At 50.8% G+C, this 26330-nt stretch overlaps 3 protein-coding genes across 7 annotated transcripts in view; 2 read left to right on the top strand and 1 right to left on the bottom strand.

Annotated features, from left to right (window-relative positions):
* The window catches only part of USP20 (ubiquitin specific peptidase 20), a 41257-nt gene extending 30866 nt beyond the window's left edge, over positions 1-10391 (bottom strand). For 3 of the 5 annotated variants that reach the window (XM_032866070.1, XM_032866069.1, XM_032866073.1), the window contains exon 1: positions 10329-10391. The gene's annotated coding sequence lies outside the window, so the exon portion shown is untranslated. The other 2 variants (XM_032866071.1, XM_032866072.1) reach the window with 2 other exon arrangements.
* A 186-nt stretch (positions 10392-10577) lies between these two features.
* Positions 10578-17227, top strand: CUNH9orf78 (chromosome unknown C9orf78 homolog). Its single transcript, XM_032866068.1, has 9 exons — positions 10578-10707; positions 11047-11106; positions 12303-12354; positions 12498-12568; positions 13517-13594; positions 13862-14059; positions 14880-15016; positions 15112-15210; positions 16543-17227. The coding sequence occupies exons 1-9, from the start codon at positions 10625-10627 to the stop codon at positions 16632-16634; spliced, it is 870 nt and encodes a 289-aa protein (XP_032721959.1). The 5' UTR covers positions 10578-10624; the 3' UTR covers positions 16635-17227.
* A 1233-nt stretch (positions 17228-18460) lies between these two features.
* TOR1A (torsin family 1 member A) lies at positions 18461-24495 on the top strand. Its single transcript, XM_032866067.1, has 5 exons — positions 18461-18688; positions 19171-19436; positions 20331-20506; positions 20605-20732; positions 23856-24495. Exons 1-5 carry the CDS (start codon positions 18511-18513, stop codon positions 24104-24106), a joined length of 999 nt encoding a protein of 332 aa, XP_032721958.1. The 5' UTR covers positions 18461-18510; the 3' UTR covers positions 24107-24495.
* Positions 24496-26330: the final 1835 nt, after the last annotated feature.

Here is a 26330-nt window from a genome sequence, read left to right as displayed (position 1 = left end):
CTACCTCACACCATACACAAAACTTATTTAGAAATGGATCACAGACTTTATGTAATTGGTGGTCAACAGAGGGTTTAAAAGATCTTCCCTTCTTGTTCTTCTCCAAGGTTCTGGCAGAGTCAGGTCATTCTAAAATACATCCTTGAGATGCTTTCTCATTTTCAAACTGCCGACACCTTCCCCCAGTTCTTTTTCCTCTAGTTCTTCATTTGCTCGTGGCGCCGCCAGAGCTCAGCTTCAGAGCCCTTCGGTTTTCCACCTTTTCCTCTGGCCTTCACACCAACCACCTGCTGCATCTACAGCTCCTCCAGCCGAGCCACGGGCTCCCTCCTTCCATGTGCACCGGAGGGCTCTGGGCAGCCGCCCTGGTTCCTGGCGGCTCCGTCCTGCTGCCGCACATCTCAGCACCTAGGTGACCAGGGACATCGCCCAAGACCTGCACGTGTGTTCTTAGCAACCCACTTCTTAGGATGGTAAAACCCCAAAGTCCACTGTTCTCAAGCCCAGCAGCCCCCCCCCCGGCCTCCGACTCTTCTGCCCTTCAATTCATTCTGCGACTACTGCCTGCCACAGCGAGAGGTAAACAGTCCTTCGTGTTTTTAACAAGCTTTCTCTCTTCCTCATCTTCTGTTTCCAGAAATTCATGTTTCTTTTTATTTTTTTTTAAGATTTTATTTATTTCAGTGAGTGAGTGAGAGAGAGGGAATGAGTGGGGGGAGGATGAGAGGGAGACGGACAAGCGCAGTCCCCACTGAGGGGGTCACCTGCTATGGGGGTCAATCCCATGACCCCAGGATCATGATCTGAGTCGAAATCAGGTGCTTAACTAAGACTGAGCCACCCAGGTGCCCCAACACCACCTCCTTTCATTAAAACTCTGAACTGTTCTGGCTACACAGTCTCATCTATTGTGGGGGAAGCGCCTGGATGTTGTGGAGACGACAAATCTGTGAGGCACAGGACTTGATTAACATCCATGTTCCCAATCCAGATTCACCTACTGCCATAATGTGAGTTCAAGCCCCCTGCCCACCGATTTTCTGTACACGTGGTTTGGGAGCTTTGCAAAGCCGGCAGAGCCTTCGAGGCCCGTCTGTGGAGCCACCACGTGCTGCCGCAGACATGCCTCCCCCAGCGGGGGCAGACACACGCCACCCCACATCCCTCTCCCCTCCCCTAGCAGCCCCGACACGCCCCGGCGGCCAGTTCTCCTGACCTCAGACTTAACAGCAGCAAATATTAAAACTCTAAAACTTCTAGGGGAAATCCTAGGAGAGAAGCTCTGCCACTCTGGCATCTGCAAAGGTCTTAAGACATGGAAGGTGTTCGTTATACAAAGAGACATGGAAAAACTGAACTTTTTTCAAAATTAAATACTTTTCTTTTCAAAAGATGCTGTTAGGGGAATGAAAAAGCAAGCTGCAGTCTGGGAGAAAATGTTCACTATACGTGTATCTAACAAACATCCACGATATATGAAAAACTCTTACAACCCAGAGAAGAGTAAACTGCCCAGTTTTGTGAAACAGGAGAAGGACCGAGCAGGTACTATACCAAGTAAGAACGGCCAACAGGCACACAAAAGCGTGCCCAGCGTCCTCGGCAGAGAACACCTCACAGCACCAAGGACTTTCAGAAATAATAAAATCCTCAACACCAGGTGTTGCTGAGGATGTGAAGGAATCTGCCCGTATTGATAGGACAGGCAGACTTATAGGAGTGGAAAACAGTATCAAAAGCTGGAAAAGACCCAGGCAGCTTCCTACAAAGTCAAGCTTACACTTATCCCATGACCCTGCAATTCCACCATTGGCTATTTGCCCAGGAGACATGAAAACGCACCTCCACACCAAGACTTGTACGCAAACATTCGTAGCAGCTTTAGACGGAACAGGCCCAAATTGCAAAGACCTCCCAGTGTCCAACCGCAGGAGACTGAAGCTAACTGACATTATATTTGTATAAGGGGACACTACTCGAAATTAAAAAGAACCCCGGATATGCACAGCAATGTGGGTCAATTCCAGACACATTAAGTTGAGCAAAGAAGTCAGATACAAAAGAGTCCATATTCTAGGATTCTCTTTGAAACAGACAAAACTAACCGAAGGTGTTAGAAATTGGGTCAGTGGTTGCCTGGGGCGGAGGCTGAGGCTACACTGTTAAGACGCCCAGAGGGAACAGTCCATGGTGTTGTAATGTTCTAGATCTTGACTGAGATGGGATTTAGCCGTGGCTCTGTACCTGTCAAATTTCAGGAACTACTTCCTTAAAGCGCTTGCATTTTACTGTGTGTAAATTATAGCTCAAAAGAGTTAACTAAAAGCCCTTTATTATTTTAAAGATTCTATCTTATTTTTAAGTAGACTCCATGCCCAACGTGGGGCTTGAACTCACGACCCTGAGATTAAGACCCACATATTCTACCAAAAGAGCCAGCCAGGTGCCCCTAAAAGATTTTATTTTAAAGCAATCTCTACGCCATGTGGGGCTTGAACGCACAACCCTGAGATCAAAACCTGAGCTGAGACCAAGAGCCGGACACTCAATTGAACCACCCAGGTGCCCCCCACAATAAACAATACACCCCAAAGCATTGAAAGCAGGGACTTGAATAGATATTCCTACACCCGTGTTCACAGCAGCACTATTCATAAGAACCAAAGGAGGAAGCACCCCAAGGGTCCATCAAAAGACATATGAATAGACAAAATGTTCTCTATCCATACAACAGAATATTATTCAGCCTTAAAAAAGGAAGAAAATTCTGACTCATGCTACAACAAAGATGAACCTGGAGGACATTACACTAGGTAAAAATAAGCCAGACACAAAGAAGATAAATACTGTATGTTTCCACTTCTATGAGCTACCTAACGTAATCAAATCCATAGAGACAGAAAGTAGAATGGTGGTTCCCAGGGAAAGGGAGGAGTCATTTGTTAATGGGGACAAAGTTTCAGTTTGGGAAGAAGGGAAAGTTCTGGAGATGGAGGGAGGTGATGACTGCACAACAGTGTAAATATGCTTAGTGCCCCTGAACCCCACACTGAAGATGATTAAGGTGCTTCATTTTATATGTATTTTGATGAAATTTCAAAATAAGATTTTCAAAAATAAATAAAAATTTCAGAAGTTGCAGAAAGAGAGGATGACACTGTTAAAAAGAAAATTTAAAGTGGGGGTAGGGGGCTGAGAGAAATAAGTCAATCAGAGGAAGATCATTATCACATGATCTCTCTGATACGGGGAATGAGAGGAGGGCGTGTAGGGAGGGAAAAAATGGAACAAGATGGGATCAGGAGGGAGACAAACCATAAGAAACTCTTAATCCAGGAAACAACAAACTAAGGTTTGGGGGGCGGGCGGTGGGTAACAGGGTGGCTGGGTTATGGACATTGGGGAGGGTATGTGCTGTGGTGAGTGCTGTAAATGTGTAAGACTGATGATTCACAGACCTGTACTCCTGGAGCTAATAATACATTATATGTTAATTTTAAAAAAATGGGGGTAGGGGACACCTAGGTGGCTCAGTTGGTTAACCATCCAACCCTTGATCTCAGCTCAGGTCTTAATCTTGAGGTTCAAGTCCCTTGGGCTCTATGCTGGGTGTGGATCCTACCTTAAATAAACAAACAAACAAAGTGGAGGGAGGGGCAGGGAATGACGAAGAACTGAAATCTATAATGAAGAAAGATACTGGTCCCCCTTGGGCCCTACATGCTATCCACTGTCACTGTCCTCTCTCCACTTCACGGTCCCTGACTGGGAAAGGCATCTGTCATCACCCTGCTGAGTGCAGAACCACCCCACCCTACCATCCTCTCTCCGAGGGAAGGCCCTCTGTCCATCCTGGCCCATACTAGGCATGGTCTGTAATCATGTGGGTCATTTACCTGGTTTTTTTTGGCTAAGGTCTATTCCCTCTCGAGAATATAAGCCCCATTCTGTTTTGTTCACTGCTCTATCCCAAAAACCCAGAATGGCAACTGGAACAGTGACTTCCAGTACATAAAGCTGTAGGGTGCCTGGGTGGCTCAGTGGGTTAAAGCCTCTGCCTTCGGTTAGGTCATGATCTCAAGGTCCTGGGTTCCAGCCCGGCATCAGGCTCCCTGCTGAGCAGAGAGCCTGCTTCCTCCACTCTCTCTGCCTGACTCTCTGCCTCCTTGTGATCTCTGTCTGTCAAATAAATAAATAAAATCTTTAAAAAAAAATACACAAAGCTATAAAACACTATCACAGGAAAATTCCATTCTGGTAAACTAATCTTGCTTTGCGCCTACAACAACATGTTATCATCATTCCTGGGAGGATGGGATCAAGTGATTTGTGTTCCCTCTGTTGCTTGTTTGCATTTCAACAATGAACTGGTGTTGCTTTCGTAATACACGTCCTGATAGGTTACGGATATTATCTTTAAAGTTTCCAAAATAAAAAGAACGTATGTTTGGCCTCTTTGGTACTTAAGGTGTCCCTCCTGGGCCCTTGTTTTTCCCCAGATCCCTGAGAGTGCACTGAGAGAGCACGACCTCCACCCCGGGGGATCCCCAGACCCTCAGGGTGTGAATAGGACACCTGAGGTCCCTGTTAGAGAGGGGGTAGCACGTGAGTGGTCCCAGAAGCTCCGAGAGAGGAAGTGCCTCTGCAGCTGAGTGGCTTGGACGGCTGACCTTCCAGCACGTGACTCACTCACTTGAAGATCTGCTCTTAAGGCTTTTGCTTTCGTTTCACCAAATTCTGTGCTGGGTTAAAATTTTCATCTCCTTCCACCAACCCTGTAAATAGAAAAAGGCTTTTTGTGTGGTTTCAATACAATTAATACATACGTCTATAGAAGCCGGAGAACATGGACAAACACAAAATGGCATAATGATCACGGGCGATGATTTTGGGGCGGGGGAAGATGGTTACTGTGTTAGTAAGTCCTGCTCCCGTGTAGGAGGTCTAATTTACAAAATGAAACTAGAATATAACAGATAGAGTTTGCATACAAGGTTTTTCTGTTTATATCATGTACATTTCTCCTGTCACTAAACTTCTTTGCCACAACTTCATGTCTAATGGTTAATCTCCCACATACAATTTAAGCTACACCTTACTTCACCACTTTCCTACTCTTGGACGCTCAGGCTGTTTATGCGTGTGTGTGGCCATTATCAATAAGGCAGTGAGAAATATTCTGAAATAGAAATCTTTGACTGCATCTTTGACCCAGGAAAAATTACTAGGTCAAAATGTATGTGCTCGAGGCTCTGGATACACATTGACCGATTTCCCTCTAGATCCACTACATAAATGTATCTGCCTACCAGCAGTGTATAAGCATGCCCAACATAGAAAGTTTGAGGTTTACTAACACTTTTTTCCCAAAGTTGATGTTTAAAAACATCAGTTTGTAGGAAGGGCAAAGTTGAGCGGGAGCACGGTAAACTTTGGGTGTTTACTCTTCTGCACGCAGGACCTGAGACGTCAGAAGTGCCTGGTCTACGAGATCGGTACTCCGCTTATCTCCACTGCCTACAAGCTTTCACTTTATCTTGGTACCCAACTGGCCTGACTTGGGGGTAATGGAACACAAGCTAGGTTTGCGGCCTGCCCTCATGGGGCACAGAGGCCTGCATTTCAACCCCAGGGTAGCTATATGTAGCCACCAGGGATGGGATCATTACTAGCAGCAGCCGCCTTCTGCTCTTACCCGGGGTCAACTGCTTCACATAACGTTAGCTCTGGGCCTGACCCTAATTCTGGAAGGAAACGAGACAGTGAGCCCTGTGTTCAGCCCCTTGCTGGTCCCTTGCAAGCTGTGTGTCTTTAGATAAATCAGTTGCCCCTCAGTTTCTGCATCCATGAAATGGGGACAAAGAAGGCAACCAGTATTACAGGAGGGTGCAGGGAGACAATGCATAAGGAGGATTTAGCATTCTGATCATGTGGACTTCCAGGGTGGCTCAGAGTCTGCATTTCCGGGCAAAGCAAGGACGCTCAGAAATGTTCTAGGCTATAATTTGTGTTACTGGCCATGTTTTATAGATCAGGGGACTGAGACGGGTAGGAATGTGAGTCATACGCCCAAGGGTGCCCTCTATCAGCTTCTCGGCGGGGCTCCGGGGCCCAGGACAGCGCTGACTCTGATCAGGTGATATGCCCAGGGCTTCTCCTACACTCTTCACGTCAGGAAAGCTGTTTCTCATCTTAGGGAGGAAGAACGGAGGTCCAGACACAGGAAGCCATTTGCCCAAGACCATACAGCGAGGAGGCAACACAGCGAGGAAGGAGCCAGGCTGCGTCTGCCTTCACAGCGCTTCCCACCCTTGCCTCTGTGCAAATAGTTGGAATGCACACAGCAGGCACTTAATAAAGACTGAAAGGGAAGAAACCTATGCTGCCGAGGGAGCTGGCTCCCGGGAACAGGCCCTCTGGGAGCCGCTGTGCTGCTGGGAATCAGCAAGTCATCTCCCCCTCCCGACTGGCCGGGCCAGCCTCCTCTCCTGGGGCAGAGAAAGCTGGGGGAGGGAGGCCCTGGCAGGTCTGGCCCAGAGCCCACCCACTGCAGACCCCAGGCGAGGCTTCCGAGAGGGTTCAGCCTGCAGGAGGGCAGGCACTGGGACCTGCGGCAAGGAAGGGGGAAAGTACCCCCAGGCAGGCAGCCCCTCTGGGCCTGGCATCAGCGGCTCAGACCAGGCCTAGGACGCCCATTACTCATCATTTTCCTGGCAGTTCTGGCCACCTACTCCTCCCAGCTAGGAGGCCAGTTCCTTAGATGGGAGACGGGAAGCTGCCAAGCCCCCACCAACACAGAGACCTGCCGTGATCCTTATTACACCAGCCATCCCACACCCCACACACCTGCCCACACCCCTCCATAATCCTCTGACTCTCAGAGCACGATCCCTTGCCCTCCCTCCTGCCCTCTTCTCTCTGTCCGACTTCCAAGCAACTCCATTTCCCCTAAAGCCCAAATATATCCCGCCCATCAACCCCATCTTAATTCCCCAAGAATCCAACAACCTACTGACTCCCAAGCAGAACCCTCAGCTTCCTCCTGCCTTGACATGTCTTGCTTGCCCCACACCTCCGTTCTCCCACATCTCCAGTTCTAACCGACCTCACTGAATCCTTACCACCCTCCTGGAGGACCGGCAACAACTGGGAGCTAAACCCATCTCCACTTCCATCACTAAAGGAGGAGAGGCTGAGACTCAGAGAAGTAGAGTAACTGGCTAGAGGTCACACAGCTACTGAGCCCCTGATCCAGAATTTGAAATTGTGGCTGCCCACCCAGAAAGTGCTCTGAACTCTCAGCGCCACAGTCTTCCTAGCAGCCCCAGCCAGCCTGGAGTGGGGATCATCTCTACTCCTCCAAGCCAAACACCCACATTCGGAGGGTAGCTCCCTCTGGCCTCCTTCACAAGAGCCACTTCTGAGTCAGGCTTCAGAGCATTTTTCTGCTCAGCTTAAACTCCTGAAGTCTACGATAACACCCCTGAAGCCTGGCACTGCAATTTGCTGCAGGCTCTGGAAGAGTCAGTTAATTGGAGAGGGCATGGTTTTGGGGCCACCCCAGGCTGGCGGTCATTGGGGGCTAGCAGGCTGCAAGCAGCGACTGGCCCCAGTCACTGAGAAGCCACAAACCCTGGAGTGCATAAGTATAAGCGGAAACTCAGACTAAGACCCCTAAAACCGCAAAGCAGGAAAGGGTCAGACAGGTTCACACCAAAGGTCACATAGCCAGTAAATGACAGAATAGGGACCCGGTGGGGAAAGAGACTCCAAGAAGGGAAGGCTCCTACCCAGAGTCACCAGGTTAGGTGGCAGAATGCGGGCCTGAACTGAGGGTCAGGACCTATAACTCTGTCCACTGCTTTATAATGTTACCAACCTAACCCCAAATGAGAATACACCAATTTAAATTTGCAACTCAATCCCCCCTCCCATTCATGATTCTCTTGCCTCGCTCTATTTCCATACCACTCATCACCTTCTAATATACTTCACATACTTAATGTTATTAGAAGCTGAAACAGGGGCATCTGGGTGGCTCAGTTCCTAGAGCTCGAGACTCTGGATTTCAGCTCAGGTTATGACCTCAGGGTGGGGGGATCGAGCCCTGTGCTCAGCGGGGAGTCTGCTTATCCCTCTCCCTCTGCTTCCCCCAACCCCGCCACTCATGCTCTCATTTTCTCTCTCTTTCTCTCAAATAAATAAATAAAATTTAAAAAGAAAGAAAGAAAGTCCACTAGATCAAGGATCTTTAATCTCTTTTGCTCCCTGTCATACTTCAAGCACCTAGAACAGTGCCTGCTCCATATAGCAAAAGCTCAGTGAATATCTGAGTAAGTAAATTAGTCCAACAAACTTTTACTGAACACTTAACTAAGCCAGGCTGCAAACTGCAATTGCTTTGCTCTGTCCCAAGTCTACTTAGACATTAACGTTCACTGAACCCTGAAACAAGCCAGGCTCCAGGAAGGAGCTCGCAAACCAACCCAAATTCAAGCCAAATGCGTACATTTCCTTAAACAACCAAACTCTCCAAACTACAGCATGACACATCTCTGAACTGAAGAGAACCCACATTTCCCGGCGGCTCCCTCTGAGAAGCCGTTTCATCTAACCCACCCCCAACCCCCGAAAAAGGCCCAGCGAGACTTGGAGAGTCTGAAGCCCCTTACCCCTTAACCCATTCACAGCTGCTACTTTTCCAACACTGCTTTTGCTAAACAGGTCTCAGTGAGACCAGCCACAACCCAAGGGGTGAGGAGCACTGGGCACTCTGGCCCCCCGCTCATTTGTACCAGACGCTCTTCCCTGGGATGGCAGAGGAGAAGAAGGGTCCAGAAATGTCCTTGGCCTTCTGGCCCTCTCCCTGGTGCTGTCCAGTACCTCCTAGTGGGAGGGTTGCTGGGTGGGCAAAATCAGAGTCACCTCTGGAAGGGTGACATCTGCAGACACGGACCCCTTGGGTTCCTGCAGCAATCCCGGGGAGCCTCCCCTTCAGCCAGCAGGGACAGGGCGTTCAGGGATTCCCAGGTGCATCTGGGGTTGGCTGAACCAGACTGCAGAAGGCAAGACTTGGAGATCTGAATTTATGGCTTTTGACCAAGGCCAAAAAGCTGTTCCAAGAAGTCCTGAGTTCATTTGTCTCGGTCCAAGGGATAGAACAGCAATCTCAGGAGGGACTGTTCCAGAGAAAAGGAAGGTATTCCAGAAAGTGCTGCCCTGCGTCTGCATGGTCTTCCAGAAGAGGAAATCAACACAGTCTCCGTCAGCCCTTCCCCCCAGCCAATGGGCTGTAATACCCGCAGCTGCAGCAAACGTTTACTGAGCTTCTCCTGTCTAGGTATCCTGCACAACCTGTAGCAGAGGCGGGCCTGCCACGGACCCCTGCCCCACCTTCCAGCTGTTTAACCTTAGGCTCCTATGGCCTCTGTGAACCAAAGTCTCCTCACTTGCAGAATGAACGATAACTCGATCTACTTCATAGGCTTGCGGTGGGAGTTCAAGGAGATAATGCTTAGCCCAGTGCCTGCCACATAGTAGCGCTTAATGAGAGGCTGTGCTTTCAAAGAAAAGGACCGGCCTATACAGAGAAAAGGAAAACTATGTAAGAGGTTCCTAAAAGTCCTGTAAACCATCATTGATACATTTAGTTCTCTCCTAAGCGTTCGTTGCTGCCTGTTTGTTTTCAAATAAACTTAATCCTCACAGCATCCTCGGGGTGGAAAAGGCAGAAGGCAGAGCGACAGTCCTCGTGACAGAGGACGAAAAACAAGGCCCCCGAAGGTCCGGGGAGGCGGCCGGCAAGCACACGAGGAGGGGCCCTCTCCCCTCAAACCCTCCGGAGCGGGTTCAAAACATCGGACGCGGGGACGAAGTGGCTGGAGGCCATCATTAGCGGGGCAGCCGGCGCCAGCACGTTAATTCACCACTGCTAAGAAGTGGTCATCTTTTATCCCTAAAGAAAAAAATGCACGTCAGGGCCCAGACCCTGGGGGAATAAGTCAGAGCCCCGAGACGCCACACTCGTGCTTTCAACGCTGGGTCAGGCTCCGCAGAAATAAAAGAGATGGCGGTCCCTGTTCCGGAGAAGCAGCGAGCCCCCCCAGGGCTCCAAGTGGGGCATCAGGGCCCCAGAGGACACCCCTGAGCGCCGGCCGGAGGAGGGGAGAGGGCGGCGGCGGCCGGGGGTCCCGGGCTCCGCTCACCTGGCAGCGGCGTTCTGCGCACCTGGCAGAGCCAGGCCCCAGCCGGCCCGGAGCCAGGCTGGGGTAGCCCCTGCTCGGAGAGGCCCGGCCCCCCGAAGCAGCCGGCGGCGGCCCGGAACTCACCTGCAGTCGCAACCGCGCCGCCACCGCTTGTCAGTCAAGCGCACTCACAGCTGCACAGCGCAGGGCCGTGGGGCCAGCAGGCCGCGCCCCGCCTCCTCCCCCGCAGAAGCCCAATCAGGAGAGGGGGACGCCACGGATGGGGGCGGGGCCAGGCGGGCAGTGAGGGCCGGGGGCGGGGCCAGGCGAGAAAGGGGCGGGGCCAGGCGGGGTGCGCTCTGACGTCACTGCTGCGCGCCGGAAGTAATCCCGGCCACGGTACTGGGGCTCGGCGGCGGGACGGCGGGGCCGGCGCCACCATGCCGGTCACCGGCAAGAGTTTCCGCCGGCGCCGGGCAGACTCAGAGTCGGAGGAAGATGAGCAGGACTCAGAGGAGGTTCGGTGCGTTTGGGGTGGGACGTGCAAGGGGCAGGAAGAGAGAGCCGGCTGTGGGACTTACCACCCGCCAGGCTCCTCTTTGTGAGCCGAGATTGTTGTCCCTCTCTGCAGACAAAAACTGAAGCTCCTAGGGGATGACGCCGCCGCCTCAAGGCCGCGCAGTTGGGAGCGGTGTCCCCACGATGCACGGTGGCTCTGACACCCAGTGGGTCTAAGCTCAAGGTCGCCTTCCGGACCATTGTGCTGGCGGCTTAGCGTCTGGGCAGGGGTGCCAATAGAGCCTGCCTTTTGAGTCTGAGTTCCGTGGAGGGTCTCTCAGTCTGTGCGTTGCCTTTTTTTCAGATTAAAACTAGAAGAGACCCGCGAGGTGCAGAACTTGAGGAAGAGGCCCAACGGGGTGAGGTGGGTATCGCGCCGGGGGACCGGGAGGAGGAGGAGGTGGAGATGACAGAGACACGCCCCTGCCTCAGTCGCCATCACAACTCAGGCATAGCTCCTTCTCTTAACACTCTGTACACCTTCCACTGCCCTCAAAGGAGTCCACCCCTCTTTATTTTGTTTTATTTTATTTTTTATTTATGCCACCGTTGTTTAAAGACGTTTAACCAGGAGATGGCCTGAGCTGTGTGGTCTTGAGTTTTACCCCAGAGGAGCAGAAGCGAGTGATTAACTCCTATTTTTATTGCCCCTGATTGTGAAATGCCCGTTGGTTGTTAAGAGTTTGGAAAATTTAGAAAAGTGTAATCAAGAAAATAAGCAGCACCCATAATTCTCCCATCCACAGGTAACCAGTATTAACACTTAATGTTCTGGCTGATCTGTTTTCTTTCTCTTGTAAAGGTTGTGAGTACTTCTATGCTGTTTTTCAACTCACTTTCACATTTCGGGCATTATGTGGTTTATTTTTCCAAAATCTTTTTTAGTGGCTGCATATTAGCCCACCACGTACATGTGCCATAATTTTTTAACTAATCTCCTACTTAGGGGTCATTTGTAGGGGACAGTAAGTCATTTGTAAATGTTCACCAAACAGGAGTGCAATAGGTACTTTTTTCTACATTTGTCTTCAGCTTCGTGTTCCCCAAAGGCAAAATCTTTTTTTTTTAAAGATTTTATTTATTTATTTGACAGACAGTAGTAGGCAAGTAGGCAGAGAGGCAGGCAGAGAGAGAGAGGAGGAAGCAGGCTCCCTGCTGAGCAGAGAGCCCGATGCGGGGCTCGATCGCCGGACTCTGGGATCATGACCTGAGCCGAAGGCAGAGGCTTTAACCCACTGAGCCACCCAGGCGCCCCCCAAAGGCAAAATCTTAATGAGATTGCCAAGCCCAAATAATATCAATGGCCTTGAAGGAGAGTATACAGCTTCACTGCACCCCCCCCCATTCACCGTCTGAAGTGCTTGCTGAACTCTGTTTTATGCTTGTAGGCTTTTCCAATTGTCTTTGGTGCCCACTCCTCAGATCCTGCCTTTGCTCTAATGTTGCGACATACAAACTTTCTAAGTGTATTTCCTCCTATCTCAGTTATGCAATTTCTATCTCTATCTCTCACTCACTCACTCTTCCTCTCTGTCACTCTTCCTTTTTGTTTTTGCTCAGTGCTGTGGCCCTGCTGGTGGGAGAAAAGGTACAAGAAGAGACCACCCTAGTGGTGAGTTGTGGGGGCCTCCCTGGGTAATGGGGAGCTGTCGCTACTCTCCAGTGGGTGACTATGTTAAAACAAAAAAAAGTCCATTCCCAATAATATAGATGCTTCCTCTCAGCTGTGTGTTCTGCTCATCTGACTTTCTGCAGGATGATCCCTTTCAGATGAAGACAGGCGGTATGGTGGACATGAAGAAACTGAAGGAAAGAGGCAAAGATAAGTAAGCGCAGACCTCATGGAGACACACACTGACCTGTAGCCTCTGCCTGGGTCTATGTGACCCCAGATAGTGGGGGCCTGTAACAGCAGCTTTAGTGGGACATCCTGAAGTATACTTCGTGCTTTATAAAAAGCTAGCTTAAAACCAAGTGAAAGCAAAACTCTTTCTTTAAATTTTATTTCTTTATTTGAGAGAGAAAGTGTACGCCCACGCATGCGCTGGGGGAAGGGTGGAGGGAGAGGGAGAGAGAGGATCTCAAGCGGATTCCCTTCTAAGCGTGGATCCCAGTGTGGGGCTGGAACCCACGACCCCGAGATCAGGACCTGAGCTGGAATCAAGAGTCAGATGCTCATGGTGCCTGGGTGGCTGCATCAGTGAAGCGGCTGCCTTCAGCTCAGGTAATAATCCCAGGGTCCTGGGATCCAGTCCCGCATCGGGCTCCCTGCTCAGCGGGGGGTCTGCCTCTCCCTTTGCCCCTCCCCCTGCTCGCTCGCTCTCTCTCTCAAATAAATCTTAAAAAAAAAAAGAAAAAGATGTTCAATCAACTGAGCCACCCAAGCACCCCAAAAGCAAAAACGCTTGAAAAGTTAGTTTAGTGCGCTGTGGCCATTCTCCTTTCATAAAGGTGAATTGTTTAGTGTGTTTCAAACCTATGTGGAAGTTTTGTTTTTCTTTTTTTTTTTTAAACGTTTTTCTTTCTTAAGAAACGCAAAAATGCAATTACAAAATAATAGAAAAGCAAGAAATAAAAGTATCTACTCATTCCCCAGAGAAATCTCCAGAGGACAAATTTGCTTGCTTCTATTTCTTCTATTTCCATATCACTTATATATTTTTTCCCAACCATAAGTGGGACGTACTGTCTGTATGTGTTTTATTTGTATAATATCGATCGCAGCCTCACTGAGTTGTAACTTTAAGACTTCGCTTCATTGCTTCTCCCCTTAGGATCAGTGAGGAGGAAGATCTCCACCTGGGAACATCATTTTCTGCAGAAACCAACCGAAGGGATGAGGATGCTGACATGTAGGTATCAGTCTGGGTATTAGCGATTCGGAGTTGGCTGCAACTAGAGTGTAAGATATTTAGTTTTAGATGACATTTCTAGAATTATCCAAAGGCAGCGGGGAGCTCGATGCAGGGCTTGATCCCAGGACCCTGAGATCATGACTTGAGCTGAAGGCAGAGGCTTAACCAACGAAGCCACCCAGGCGCCCCAGGAATGACTAATTTTCAAGACAAGTTTTGTGAGTCTCCTGCCTCTCCCTGAGGTCTGTGACTTTCTCGTTTCAGGATGAAGTACATTGAGACAGAGCTGAAGAAGAGGAAGGGGATTGTGGAACACGAGGAACAGAAAGTCAAGCCGAAGAATGCAGAGGACTGTCTTTACGAACTTCCAGAAAACATCCGCGTTTCCTCAGCAAAGAAGACCGAAGAGATGCTTTCCAACCAGATGCTCAGTGGCATCCCCGAGGTGGACCTTGGCATCGAGTATGTTTCAGACCCCTGGTCTGGTCCCTCTCCTGCCCTAGCCCCCCGAAGAGCGCTCTGGTTTCCAGTGAAGGGGACTGTGTCTTGCCTGTCTCCTTGGAAAGCCACAAATAATAACTCTATTTCTCCGGCAAGCTGAGATACGTGTGCCCACAGTGTCTCTGAAGGATTTGGTCAGTGTTGTCAGACTTAAAGGAAAGTCTCCTGAACGCAAAAGTGAGATGTTTTGTTTATTGAGATATAATTAACGTGTAACATTATATTGGTTTCATGTACACAGCATAGTGACTCGATATTTGTATACAGGTGTTTATTTTTATTTAATCTCTTTTCACAGTCCTTTAGCTGTTCTTATCAGACCTTTATCTTCCTCTCTTTTATTCTAGCAGGAGCAATGTTAAAGGTTTACCCACCCCATGATCCTCCTTTTTATTTTTTGCAAAACATCTGTTCTACCATGGGATCGTCATGGAAGAAATGGGATGGTCAGAATCCTCCTTGGGTGTAGTAGGAAGTGAGGAGACTTCTGGGTTCTCACCTCTTTTCCAGCCTTACTAGCTCTGAACCCTAGACAATTCTTTTTTCTTCTCTGAGGCTTAGTTTCCTCTTGATCAGAAGAGGACAGTACGTCCTGCATCTCCGACAGCTGTGAGAACACATGAGAACACGTGTGTAGGAGAGTGGTAGGTCAGCTGTAGAGCACTGTGCTCCAAGAGCAGATCTCCTTACACGGTGGTGGCTTCCAGTCTGACCGTGAATTCTGTCTGAGGACCAGAGGTAAGAAGGTCTAATACACAGCACGGCCCCTTTCTCCCCACAGTGCTAAAATAAAAAACATCATTTCCACGGAGGATGCCAAGGCCCGTCTGCTGGCAGAGCAGCAGAACAAGAAGAAAGACAGCGAGACATCTTTCGTGCCCACGAACATGGCCGTGAATTACGTGCAGCACAACCGATGTAAGCTTTTCTGGGGAAGTAGCCCTGCCCCACTGGGGAGGTCCCCTGGCTCCTGTATTTTGTCTCAAGTGTCTCCTGGGCTCTTTTTGATCCAGTTTATCACGAGGAGCTCAATGCCCCCATACGGAGAAACAAAGAAGAGCCCAAAGCCCGACCCTTGAGAGTGGGGGACACGGAGAAGCCAGAGCCCGAACGTGAGTACAGCAGGGGCCGCCTGGAGCAGTCATCAGGGCCGGTGGAGGCAGGGTGGCCTCTGCAGGGGTAAAAGGTGGGCTTTGGGGCCAAGGCAGCCGATTCTACTCCATGCTGCGGACCGTGGCCATTGCCTTCCCTTTTCCAAGCCTCCATTTACTCACCTGCTAATGGGGACCATCATAAAACCAACCATTTGGGGTCGCTCTGAAGATTCTCTGGGCTATCAAATTACAATAGAGACTTAGAAATTTCAGTTATCAAAAATTATTGACTTCAATAATCAAAATACATTGAATGTTACTCACAACATCACCCAAAGATGAGCGCTGTTGACGTTTTTATGGATAACCTTCCAGACTTAAAAAAAAGTACGTATATAGAAATATACAGTGGATACATATTTAATAAGATCTCACAGTGTTTTACTCGGTAGTGTGCCCTGCATGTCTCTCCGTGACAGTAAATACATAGTTGCCCGTTCAGTGGCCACCTCATGTTCTGTTGTGTGGATTTACTGTGGTTCCCTCTGGTTGGACACTTAGGTTGTTTCTCATTTTTCCCGATTTAAAGGCTGTTTTGCCTGTATCATGTCCTTTGCTCCATGCCACGAAGTTGCCAAACGCTCCTCTAGGCGTGTGGTGATTTGTTCCTCCGCTGGCAGCGTCCACCTGCGCCCCTTTCCCTCATGCTCGCCAGCACCGGGGGGTGTCTCCTTTTTTATCAACAACGGGACGATCCTGGTAACATGCAGAAGTTGCTGAGGCTTCTGGAAAATCCAGACTGTTTTCCCTTCCCTCCCTCTTGAGAAATTATTTTCTGTAACTTCCCAGTTGCATAGTCTTCAATTCCTAGAGCTTTGTGTCATTCACACATGGTAAGCAAGGACTTTGGAGTCACCAGACTCGGGTTCCAATCTCAACGTCCCTTCCCTTCCCGAGCAGCAGTGAGGAAGTCACCTAAGCTCTCTGGACAGTGATGGCAACAGGCCCCCGTTAGAATTGTGGTGAATGGGGAAAAGAAGTTGTATCTGAAAGTGTCAGGCACCAGGCTTCGTGCACAATCACACTCTCACTGCAGTTGAAAACACCCTCCGACTGGTCACCTTGTCTGTTGCTATGTCAGCCTAGGCCACCATACGGTCACCTGACTCCAACCTCTGTTTATTTTCATTCACTCAGTAACAAGTATTCACTGAGGCCCTACTATGTTCCTGTTCACCGTGGTAGCACCTGGGGCTCCTGTGGGTAATGAGACCAGCGTGGTTCCAGCCTAAGCAGAACCTCTCAGCAGTTTCCAGCATGGCCCATGGCTTTTCCTCTTTTCCTTTGCAGGATCCCCTCCTAACCGCAAGCGGCCCGCTACTGAGAAGGCCACCGACGACTATCACTATGAGAAGTTCAAGAAGATGAACAGACGGTACTAAGGTCGGCGAAAGGGAAAAGTGCAGAATGGGATATAAATAGCGCCGTCCCTTCCATTACCCACGCCCCCACCACACCCCACCCCGCCGACAAAAAGGCTTCCTGGACAGAAGTTTGCTCATTTGCTAGCCGACCGTTCCCAAAACAGACCCTCTTAGCCCGCTGCTTACCTGCTGGATTTTTCAGGCACCACATTTATAACCTTTTGAAACAAAACAATGTGTAGTTTCCCTATTTGTGGGCAAACTCTATTCTTGTGAGCATTATTAAGTCTCGTTTGTAAATATGTTGACTTTCTCTTAATATTGGCCCCCGGTCAGGAGGAAACGGCTGTGTTCAAAGTGAGATAAAACCCTTTAGATTGTGCTGTTCATTATTATATATGCAATCGTGTCTTCTACTTTCCAATATCTGGAGTTCAGAAATGCATCCTTCACTGTTTATGCTGGATCCAGCTGACAGCAGAAAAACCTAGGATGGGATCAAAGGGACACTGGCATTTTCTGACTTTTACAAAGTTACCTATTCCTTTTCAATAAGAAAGAAAAAATTTGTATCATTTTCAGCACAAGTATTAAATATGAAACAAATCCAACCTTCCTGTTTGAACTGCGTCTCCTTCTACCAGCACTAGGTAATGTGTTGGGAGCCTGGGGCATGGGCAGCTCAAATGCAGAACCCAGTTACTGAAGAGATTTTTCTCATTGAGTTTAAGAGATGTGCACAGGCTCCAACCCGTGGGCCGGGGGGGGGGGGGGCGGTGCCCCCTGGGCTGTCATTTTCCTGAGGCACTTAACACAGGTCAAGAGGAGAAAGGATGAGCAGGTTGGTTGACCTCTGGGCTGATTTTTAGAGTGGGTGTTGTGGTTAGAGGACTTTGGCTTTAGAGTCAGAGCTGAGCTCTGCTCACCCCCCACTATACCCTCAGACAAATCTCTCTTTCTCTGAGCCTGTTTTCTCATCTGTAAAATGGAGATAGTTTTTATTTTTGTATTCCTTTCGCCATTAGAATGCATGATCAGTGAAGGCAGGAATCAGGGATGTCTTTTTTTTCTCCTCTAATCCTCAGGGTCTAGTCCATAACCCAACACACCGGCAGTCCTCAAAACCATGGATGAATGGCTGAGTGAGGGCAAGTAACTTTCCGTGGCAAAATCGGAGGAACACTGCCTCATCCAGGTGGTGAAGGTCAGCAACAGTCATAAATCACGTTGCTGGTATGTATCCTTCATATGTCGTGATAGCACTCTGCCTGTGTAGAGCATGTTCCGCCCCAACACTCCTATCCCCAGTCCAAGCATAAGAACATCACATCCGGATAGTGGGGAAGCCAACTAAAGATTTGACTAGCCTCCCCGAAACTGTCAAGGCCATCAAAACCAAGGAGAGCGTGAGAAACAGTCTTAGCCAAGGAGGAGCCTGAGGAGACATGAGAACGAAATAGAATGTATCTTGGATGGGACCTAGATCAGACATGCGACATCAGGTAAAAACTAAGGAAAAATGAACAAACATTCGTGGTATCAATACAGGTTCATTAATTTTAACAAATGTAACACACTAATATGTTAATACGGGGAATTGCGTGGGAAGGTACAGAGTTATACAGTCTTCATTTTTCTGTATATCTAAATTCGTTCCCGGAAAACAGTCTTTGAAAAAAACAAAAACAAAAACACGCCCACAGCGGCCTCCCGCGCTCACCTACCCGAAGCCGGAAGGGGCTCCGCCCGACACAAAGATGGCGGCCGCGACGGCGTAAAGAGACCCGCCCCGCACAAAGATGGCGGCCACGGCAGGGAGGAACCGGAAGTGCATTCTGGCCGTAGCCGCGGCCCGGGGCAGCGCGAGAACGCGCAGGGAGGCGCGGGTCCGGGCATGAAGCTGGGCCGGGCCGCGCTGGGCCTGCTGCTGCTGGCGCCGTTGGCGGTGCGGGCGGTGGAGCCCATCAGCCTGGGACTGGCCCTGGCCGGCGTCCTCACCGGCTACATCTACCCGCGTCTCTACTGCCTCTTCACGGAGTGCTGCGGCCAGAAGCGGAGCCTCAGCCGGGAAGGTAGGACGGGCGGGGCGAGCGTCGGAGGCGGGGGTCGGGCGGCCGGCGGGGGCCGGGGCCGGGGGTCGGAGCCGCAGCCGGAGCGGCCCGGGCCGGGTGGTGCCCGGCTCAAGGCCACGATCATGGACGGACCGGATTTGGCCGGAGACCCGAGCAGGGGGGCTGTGGGCCGGGCCGCTTCCTCCGCCGAGAGTTTCGCTTCTTCCCAGCCAGAGGCAGGAGGGGCGGTGGGAAGTCTTCCCGCGCCCTGGGCGGCGGCCGAACCGCAGCCCTGCGGAGCGGGGGGCGGAGAAGCGGCAGGGCGGGCCGGGGGAGGCCTCCAGACCCACCGCCACCTGCGGGCCCAGTGCGGACCTACGTCAGCGTTTCACCCCGCGCTCGGCGAGCTTAGCAGGTTCTGCGGGCTCTCACGGCCTGTACACTCGGCTGGGCTTTGGCAGACGCGCAGACACTCCCTCCCTGACTAGCTTTGTTTCTCCCAGCGCTGCAGAAGGATCTGGACAGCAAGCTCTTCGGACAGCATCTTGCAAAGAAAGTCATCTTAAATGCTGTGTCCGGCTTCATAAGCAACCCGAAGCCGAAGAAACCCCTCACCCTCTCTCTGCACGGGTGGACGGGCACGGGCAAAAATTTTGTCAGCAAGATCATCGCGGAGAATATTTACGAGGGTGGTCTGAACAGTGACTATGTCCACCTGTTTGTGGCCACGCTGCACTTTCCACACGTCTCCAACATCACGCTGTATAAGGCAAGAGCAGAATTTTGGAATCCTTCCTGGATGATGCTGGGGTGGTGGTGTCTTTGGGGGGGGGGGGGGGTTTTGGGAATTCCGTGTTGGAGTGAGTGAGCCCTGAGTCTCTCTTCTACACACGTAGGTTCCCTTTGAAAGGTGTGGAAGTTAGGGAGGGTTTGAGGTTGTGTGGAGTGGTTACACCTTCCGAGCTCCGTGGTGGTTGCTGAAAACGGACTCTACAGGAATACTCTTTTTAGTAAGTGGGGTTAGACGTGGATGTCATCACATCCAACCTAAAGATCATGACCTGTAACTCATTTTGTAAAAGAGGAGACATTTCTAGAAATGCCTGAGGTTGTTTGGCCGAAGTGTTGCAAACTGCTTGTACAGTTTAACTCACTGATTAGTAACAGCCTGGGCTTTGGCGGCAGACACACCTGTTTGTGAGTCCTAACTCTCCCACCTGGGAGCTGTGTAGTCTTGGGATTGAAGAAGGCCGGTGTACACAGGATACCTATTAATGTCGCCATTTTAATGACAAGGACTAGCAACTGAGTGACACAGCACCACTAGGATATCCACACAACAATCAACGTGGGGCTCTGGAACCTGGCAGAGCCGGGTTCACATCCCGGCTCTACCGCATACTAATTTTGTAATCTTGGGCAAGATGAGGAAGCTCTGTGCCTCAGCCTCTTTATCTGTAAAATGGGTATGGTAAAGCACACTGTGGGGAGTTGTGAGGAACCAAGAAGCTTGTGTGTGTTAAGTTCTTCGCACGGTGCCATACACCCAGCAAACACTCCGTGAACCGGGCCATCGTGCAAACAGTTGTAGCGCTGATGCTTGCACCACGTGTGTGCTGCACTTACTGAGAACTTTGAGTGGCTTTTGCCCCTTGTCATTCAGGACCAGTTACAGTTGTGGATCCGCGGCAACGTGAGTGCCTGCGCGAGGTCCATCTTCATCTTCGATGAGATGGACAAGATGCATGCTGGCCTCATAGATGCCATCAAGCCTTTCCTAGACTATTATGACCACTTGGACGGGGTCTCTTACCAGAAAGCCATATTCATATTTCTCAGGTAAGGTCGGGGCCGGGACCTGCTTGAAGAACTCTTTGAGCCCACGTCGTGGGCTTCGGCACAAAATCCAGTCCTCACTCCCCGGAATTCTGTTGTAGCAATGCTGGAGCTGAAAGGATCACAGATGTGGCTTTAGATTTCTGGAGAAGTGGGAAGCAGAGGGAGGAGATCAAGCTCAAAGACATGGAGCCAGCCTTGTCCGTGTCGGCCTTCAATAACAAGAATAGTAAGTGCCGGCGCTCCTAACCCGTCACATTCGCGATCCTGCGTCCCTGAGCTGTAGGTCCTCGGCCTGGCCATGGCCTGGGAGCTGGCTAGCAGCGCCGATTCTCAGTCCCTTCCCCGATCTACTGAGGCAGAATTTCTCAGAAGACTCTGTGTTAAACTCTAGGTGACTCTCCTAACCCCTGAAGTTTGGAAAGTGCTGTTTTAAACAAAGAGGGACAGTCCTGATCATCAAGGACTTACAAATTAGTTCTTTGTTTTCTTTAGCTAAATCCTTTTCCTTTATGGAAGAAAAGCAGCAGGTAAGCAAGGAAGGCTGTTGGGGTGCCTCCAGAGGAGAGGATCTGTCGGGTCCCTTCCTCCCTGCGTGTTGTCCTGGAGCTCTGAGATTCTGTGCACGAGATCAAGAGCCAAGCAGCAGTGGGCCGGTGTTCTGCACTGGGCGCCGTGTTGAACTCTCTACCTGCAGATTTCCTTTGATCTCCACATTAACTCTTGGGGTAAAACCTGTCATCGTCCCCAAGGAAACGGAGGCCTAGAGGGAGCTGCTTGCCCAAGGCCACCCAGCCTGTTTGGTGTCTCTGGTCCCCAGAGCCTGAGCTTTTCACTGCCCAGCTCATGATTTTTCCGGGGAACACACACACCTTTGACCTTCAACCCTTGGCGGTGAGAACTCCCCATGATGCAAAATGACTCACCCGGTAACCTGGGAGCCTCGGGCTGTTACCATTTAGGTCTGCTCCATTCAGGTTCCTTTTGAGCTTAGAAAACAAAAGTTCTCCTTTGAAACAAGAAAATTCTTCTACTGTAGAAATACAGGAACAGTATGGGGTGTTGTGTGTCCGTTTGTAGGTGGAATATTACTGATGAAAGCCGGGGTATTTTGTAATCTGTTAGGTGGTTCGTTGGCATGCCAAACAGTACGAACACATGCACTAGAAACCTTAAGCCTGAATGCTTTAGCAGTTGAGGCCGGTAGCTTGGGACCCACGTTCTGGGAAGTTAGAAAGAGTTCCTGAGTATAAGCTTCAGAATCAGGCAGACTTGGCTCAGCTATTTACTGACCGCGGCCCCAGGCAGATGGCTGAACTCATTCATTCATTGCACAGGTGTTCATTGAGCACCTACTCGGTGGCAGGTACTGGTCCAGAAACAGGGGACATAACAATGAACAAAAGCAAATCCTTATTCTCCTAGCAATGAACAAAAGCAAATTCTTATCCCAATAATAAGGAAGGAAAGGCGTCAGATGATGGATTTCTGTATCTATATAAAGGTGGAGATATCTCTTCCTCTCCAGTAGGTAAAAAGTAAGTCCGTGATGGAGGTTTGGGGTGCCGGAGTGAGGATGGGCTGCAGGTTTCAGTGACGCGCTCAGGGATGGCTCACCGTGAGGGTAACACTTGCGCTGAGCCAAGGACTGAGGGAGTGAGCCATGTGGCTACCACAGGGAACAGCATTCCATCAGAGGGAACAGCATTCCATCAGAGGGAACAGCACATGCAGGGTTATTGAGGTGGGGGTATGCCCAGGGTCACCGTGTGGACTATGGCCGTCCTGGAAAAACAATAGGTTAGGGGGTTGGATAAGAGGCAAGGCTTGCATTGGGGGTGCTGATCATCTAAGACCTGGAGGGCCCTAGGGAGGCTTTGGGTCTGACTCCCAAAGGAGGAGGGAGCCCCTGGGTTGTTTTGAGCAACAGTGTCATGACCGGACTTGGTTTTAACCAGACCACGCTGGGTGCCGGGGGGGGGAGAGTAGACTGAAGGCAGCCGGGGCAGGGACCCTGGGTGGGAGCTGTGCAGCTGCTTGGGGGACAGATGCTGGTGGCCCGGCCCCTCATGCCACCAGTAGAATCGGGAGACACCGTGGTGAGAATGTGTTTTGAAGGGACAAACCTACAGAAGGTAGAACAAGATTTCCTAAAGGGCTGGTGTGGGAATGCGAGAGCACCGACTCAGGGATCCCGCTTGAGCTGTGGAAGGGTGGCGCTGCCACTTCAGGGGACAGAGTGCAGAGTTGCAAGTGTGTGGGGCCGGGTACGAGCTGGAGACAGGTGTGGACTGTGAGCGAGGCACCCCTGTAGAGATGCGGGGCAGATGGCTGGCCGTTCCAGTGGGGTGCTGGTGGGGGGCGCCAGTGGGGCAGTCAGGCCGAGGGTATAAACTGGGGAGCGGTTCGTAGATGGTTTTTCAGGAGACCCCATCTGAGATCATTGTCTGCCAGAACACTCTCCCGATAGTCGGTTTCTTGTCATGCTGGTTCCTGCCAGAGGTCACCTCCTCAACCGGGCCATGTCTGCCCACTCTGGCCAAGTAGCCTGTCCTCCTTGCCCGCTCGCCCCATCTCGGTGCTCAGAGCCCCTGGCACTATCTGAAATCATCTGTGCACTGCCTTGTCGGGTTGTGAACCCCTGAGGGCAGCGTCCATGTCTGCCCAGGGCCCAGGGCTCGCCCGACGCAGAGCAGGCCTTCAGGAAAGGAGCTGCCCCCCTTGTTACTGCTCGGCCATTCATTTTGTTTCCTCCCACGGCCAACTTCACCCCAGCCAGGCAGTGAGATCTTTATTGAGCACCAGTTGTGTGCAAAGCACTGCTGGGAAAGGAGAGCAGATGCTCCAGTTACGATTTGTAATGAGAAATAGTATTTGCTCTCTGTCTTCGGGCGCAGATCTAAAGCGCTCAGAATTTCTGAAGGGACAAGAGCCATAAAGGTGTTTTGATATTCCTAACAGAGCCGCTAATCACACCTGAGTTTGTCTTGATAAGGGGCCTTTGGGGAAGCATCTCTCCTGGCACTTTCTCTGAAACTCTGCCAGCCTGGGAAGTTGGTCCTCGCTCCCTGCGCACCGCCCCGCCTCTCTGCGTGTTCCTGGCACTCTGGGCTGGTGCGCCTCTCTCCTGCTTCGGATCTGTAGGTGCGTCTGAGAGGCCGCCCCTGAGCCCGAGCCCGTGGCTCCTGTGCTTGGCTTCCGTGGAGGCATTGAGCTCCCGGGTTACACCGGACTCACTAGATGGCGGGCTCCGCCTCCAGGTCTGGCCCCCAACAGACGCCCGGTGGACGTGTGTCGGATGGATGGGGGGTGAGGTGGACAGTGACGAACACTGCCTTTCTCTTTTTCCCAGGTGGCTTCTGGCATAGCAGCCTAATTGACCGAAACCTCATTGATTATTTTGTTCCCTTCCTCCCCCTGGAATATAAACATCTAAAAATGTGCATCAGAGTCGAAATGCAGTCCCGAGGCTTTGAAATTGACGAGGACATTGTAACCAAAGTGGCTGACGAGATGACGTTTTTCCCCAAAGAGGAGAGAGTTTTCTCTGACAAAGGCTGCAAAACCGTGTTCACCAAGTTAGATTACTACTACGATGACTGATGGCGCCCTGGAGTCATTGCTTCCAGTCGGAGAAGGCGGAACTCCGCACACAGCTCTCTTCCCGGACCTCCCCCGGCTCTGTCCTCTAGAAGAGGACTGAAGGAAACGCTTCCTGTGGGACAGGACGGGAATTTTCCTGGGCCATTTTCATCCAGTGAAGCTTGATGGCATCAGACCCTACAGATCGTGGACTTCGGAACAGCCCCCGGAGCCTTCAGCGGAGGAAGCAGGCAGCTCCCAGTCTGCTCGGCCCAGGGCTCATGATTTTTTAAAAAATCATGTTTTAATTTCAAGTGTTTCTGTTTCAAGGAAGGACGTCTTAAGTTTTACTGAAAATGTAGTAACTTTATTTAAAATGGTTTTTAACATGAGAAACTTTTCAGACTCTACATTGCTGGCTTTGTGTTTTTTGTTTTTTAAAGTTCCGGGTCACCATATCATATACTGTGAGGTCTTTACTGCAAAGAAGTCCGGGCCCGGGTCCTCAGCACGTAGTCCCTAAGATGGCATAACTGGGGACCGAGGCAGGAGCAGTGATCAGACCTGTCATGGGCTGACCATCGCGAGGGGCACTGAAGTGTTTAGATAAAAGCTCGAGTGTGTAAAAGGGGACACACTGAGGCGAGTCACAGATAAGCCTTAAATCCCCAAGGGTTTTGATCTCAGTAACATTGTGACCTGTGGGAATAGCAACATTGTGGACATTTGTTAGAAACAGAGTTTCCTCAGGAGAGAAGTATTTCCAGCTTCTCACTTGCCAGGCCTCCAGCCTTGCAAAGGCGGACGGACCCTCCTCTGCTTGCCATTCCCGAACGGGCCTGACGAACTTGTCTGGCAAGTTCGGCCATATTTTTAAAAACTATATTTGTTGCCAGTTCTTGTTAATGAGAACTCCCGAAACTTAGAAAAGTTAAACTGGCCGCCCTCCTCCCGGTCTACCCTGTGGATGCCAAGAACAGTGTTTTTACTTATAACTACAGAAGAGCTACCATTTTACAATGATGTTGTGTGTCACTTGTGAATACCTCTTTAAAGGAGGAAAAAACCCTCCATAGTAGGTCGTAGGCGCTTCAGCTGTGAATGAAGACCCAGCTGATGCGGTGCACAGCCGAACCCGGGGCCTCTGAGCCTCCCGATGGCTCTTGCTCTCTGCCTAGCAGCACTGGGCTTCACGGAGCTCCTGACACCCAGCCTTGGAGTTCAAGTCCAGAGACACAGCCTCAGCGGAGGTGCCAGCCGGGTGCACAGAGCGCTACAGGGGACTAGGCATACCTTGGTGTACGTGGCACCTCCAGCAGGGGTGGGGGGAGCGCCTGTGGGCTGTGGCACCGAAGTGCTCACAGACCCATTTTTTTTTTTTTAAGATTTTATTTATTTATTTGACAGACAGAGATCATAAGTAGGCATAGAGGCAGGCAGAGAGAGAGGAGGAAGCAGGCTCCCTGCCGAGCAGAGAGCCCGATGCGGGGCTCGATCCCAGTACCCTGGGATCATGACCTGAGCTGAAGGCAGAGGCTTTAACCCACTGAGCCACCCAGGCGCCCCTCACAGACCCATTTTTTGCAGGCCCAGAGGACCAGCTGGCACCCGCCGCCACAGGACCCCTTTGTCTTGTGGGGCCTGGCCCCCAGAGAGGCTCTTTAAGGGCATCCAGGCCTCCCAAGCTTGGATGGCTGCAAGTGTTGGAAGTTTTGCTTTAAGATTTATTCATTCATTTGAGAGAGAGCAGGAGCATAAGTAGGGGTGAGGGTCATAGGGAGAGGGAGAAGCAGACCTCCCTGAGCAGGGAGGCTGATGCAGGGCTGGATCCCAGGACCTTGGGATCATGACGGGAGTGGAAGGTAGAGGCTTAACCGGCTGAGCCACCCAGGTGCCCCATGTTGGAAGGTTCTTGATGTGGAGCAGAAGCTGACCTGTGGTCCTGTCGCCAGGGGTCACAGATTGGGCTAATGACTCAGATGTCAGCCCCAGCACCTGGGCACCCCTCCGTAGGGAACATGGGAGTCCCCTGACTTCCATCTGGCAAGTTCAGTCTTTGTAGATGAGGGCGGAGCGGAAACTGCACGAGCTGGGAACAGACCTGGAAAGTTCTGTCTTGGGACTTGAGCACCTTCAGTTAAGAAATGGTGGGAGCGGGTGGGATGCTGGGTTTGAACTTTCTAGAAAGTAGCTGGCTTGTCCTCAGTCCTGAAAGGGGGTTGGTGTTAACGATCCACTGACAGAG

This window comes from Lontra canadensis, unplaced genomic scaffold (assembly GCF_010015895.1).
Source record: "Lontra canadensis isolate GAN:19392208 unplaced genomic scaffold, GSC_riverotter_1.0 scaffold30, whole genome shotgun sequence".
Taxonomy (NCBI): Eukaryota; Metazoa; Chordata; class Mammalia; order Carnivora; family Mustelidae; genus Lontra; species Lontra canadensis.
Note: the sequence above shows the minus strand (reverse complement) of the source record. Positions and strands in the feature narration are given on the sequence as shown.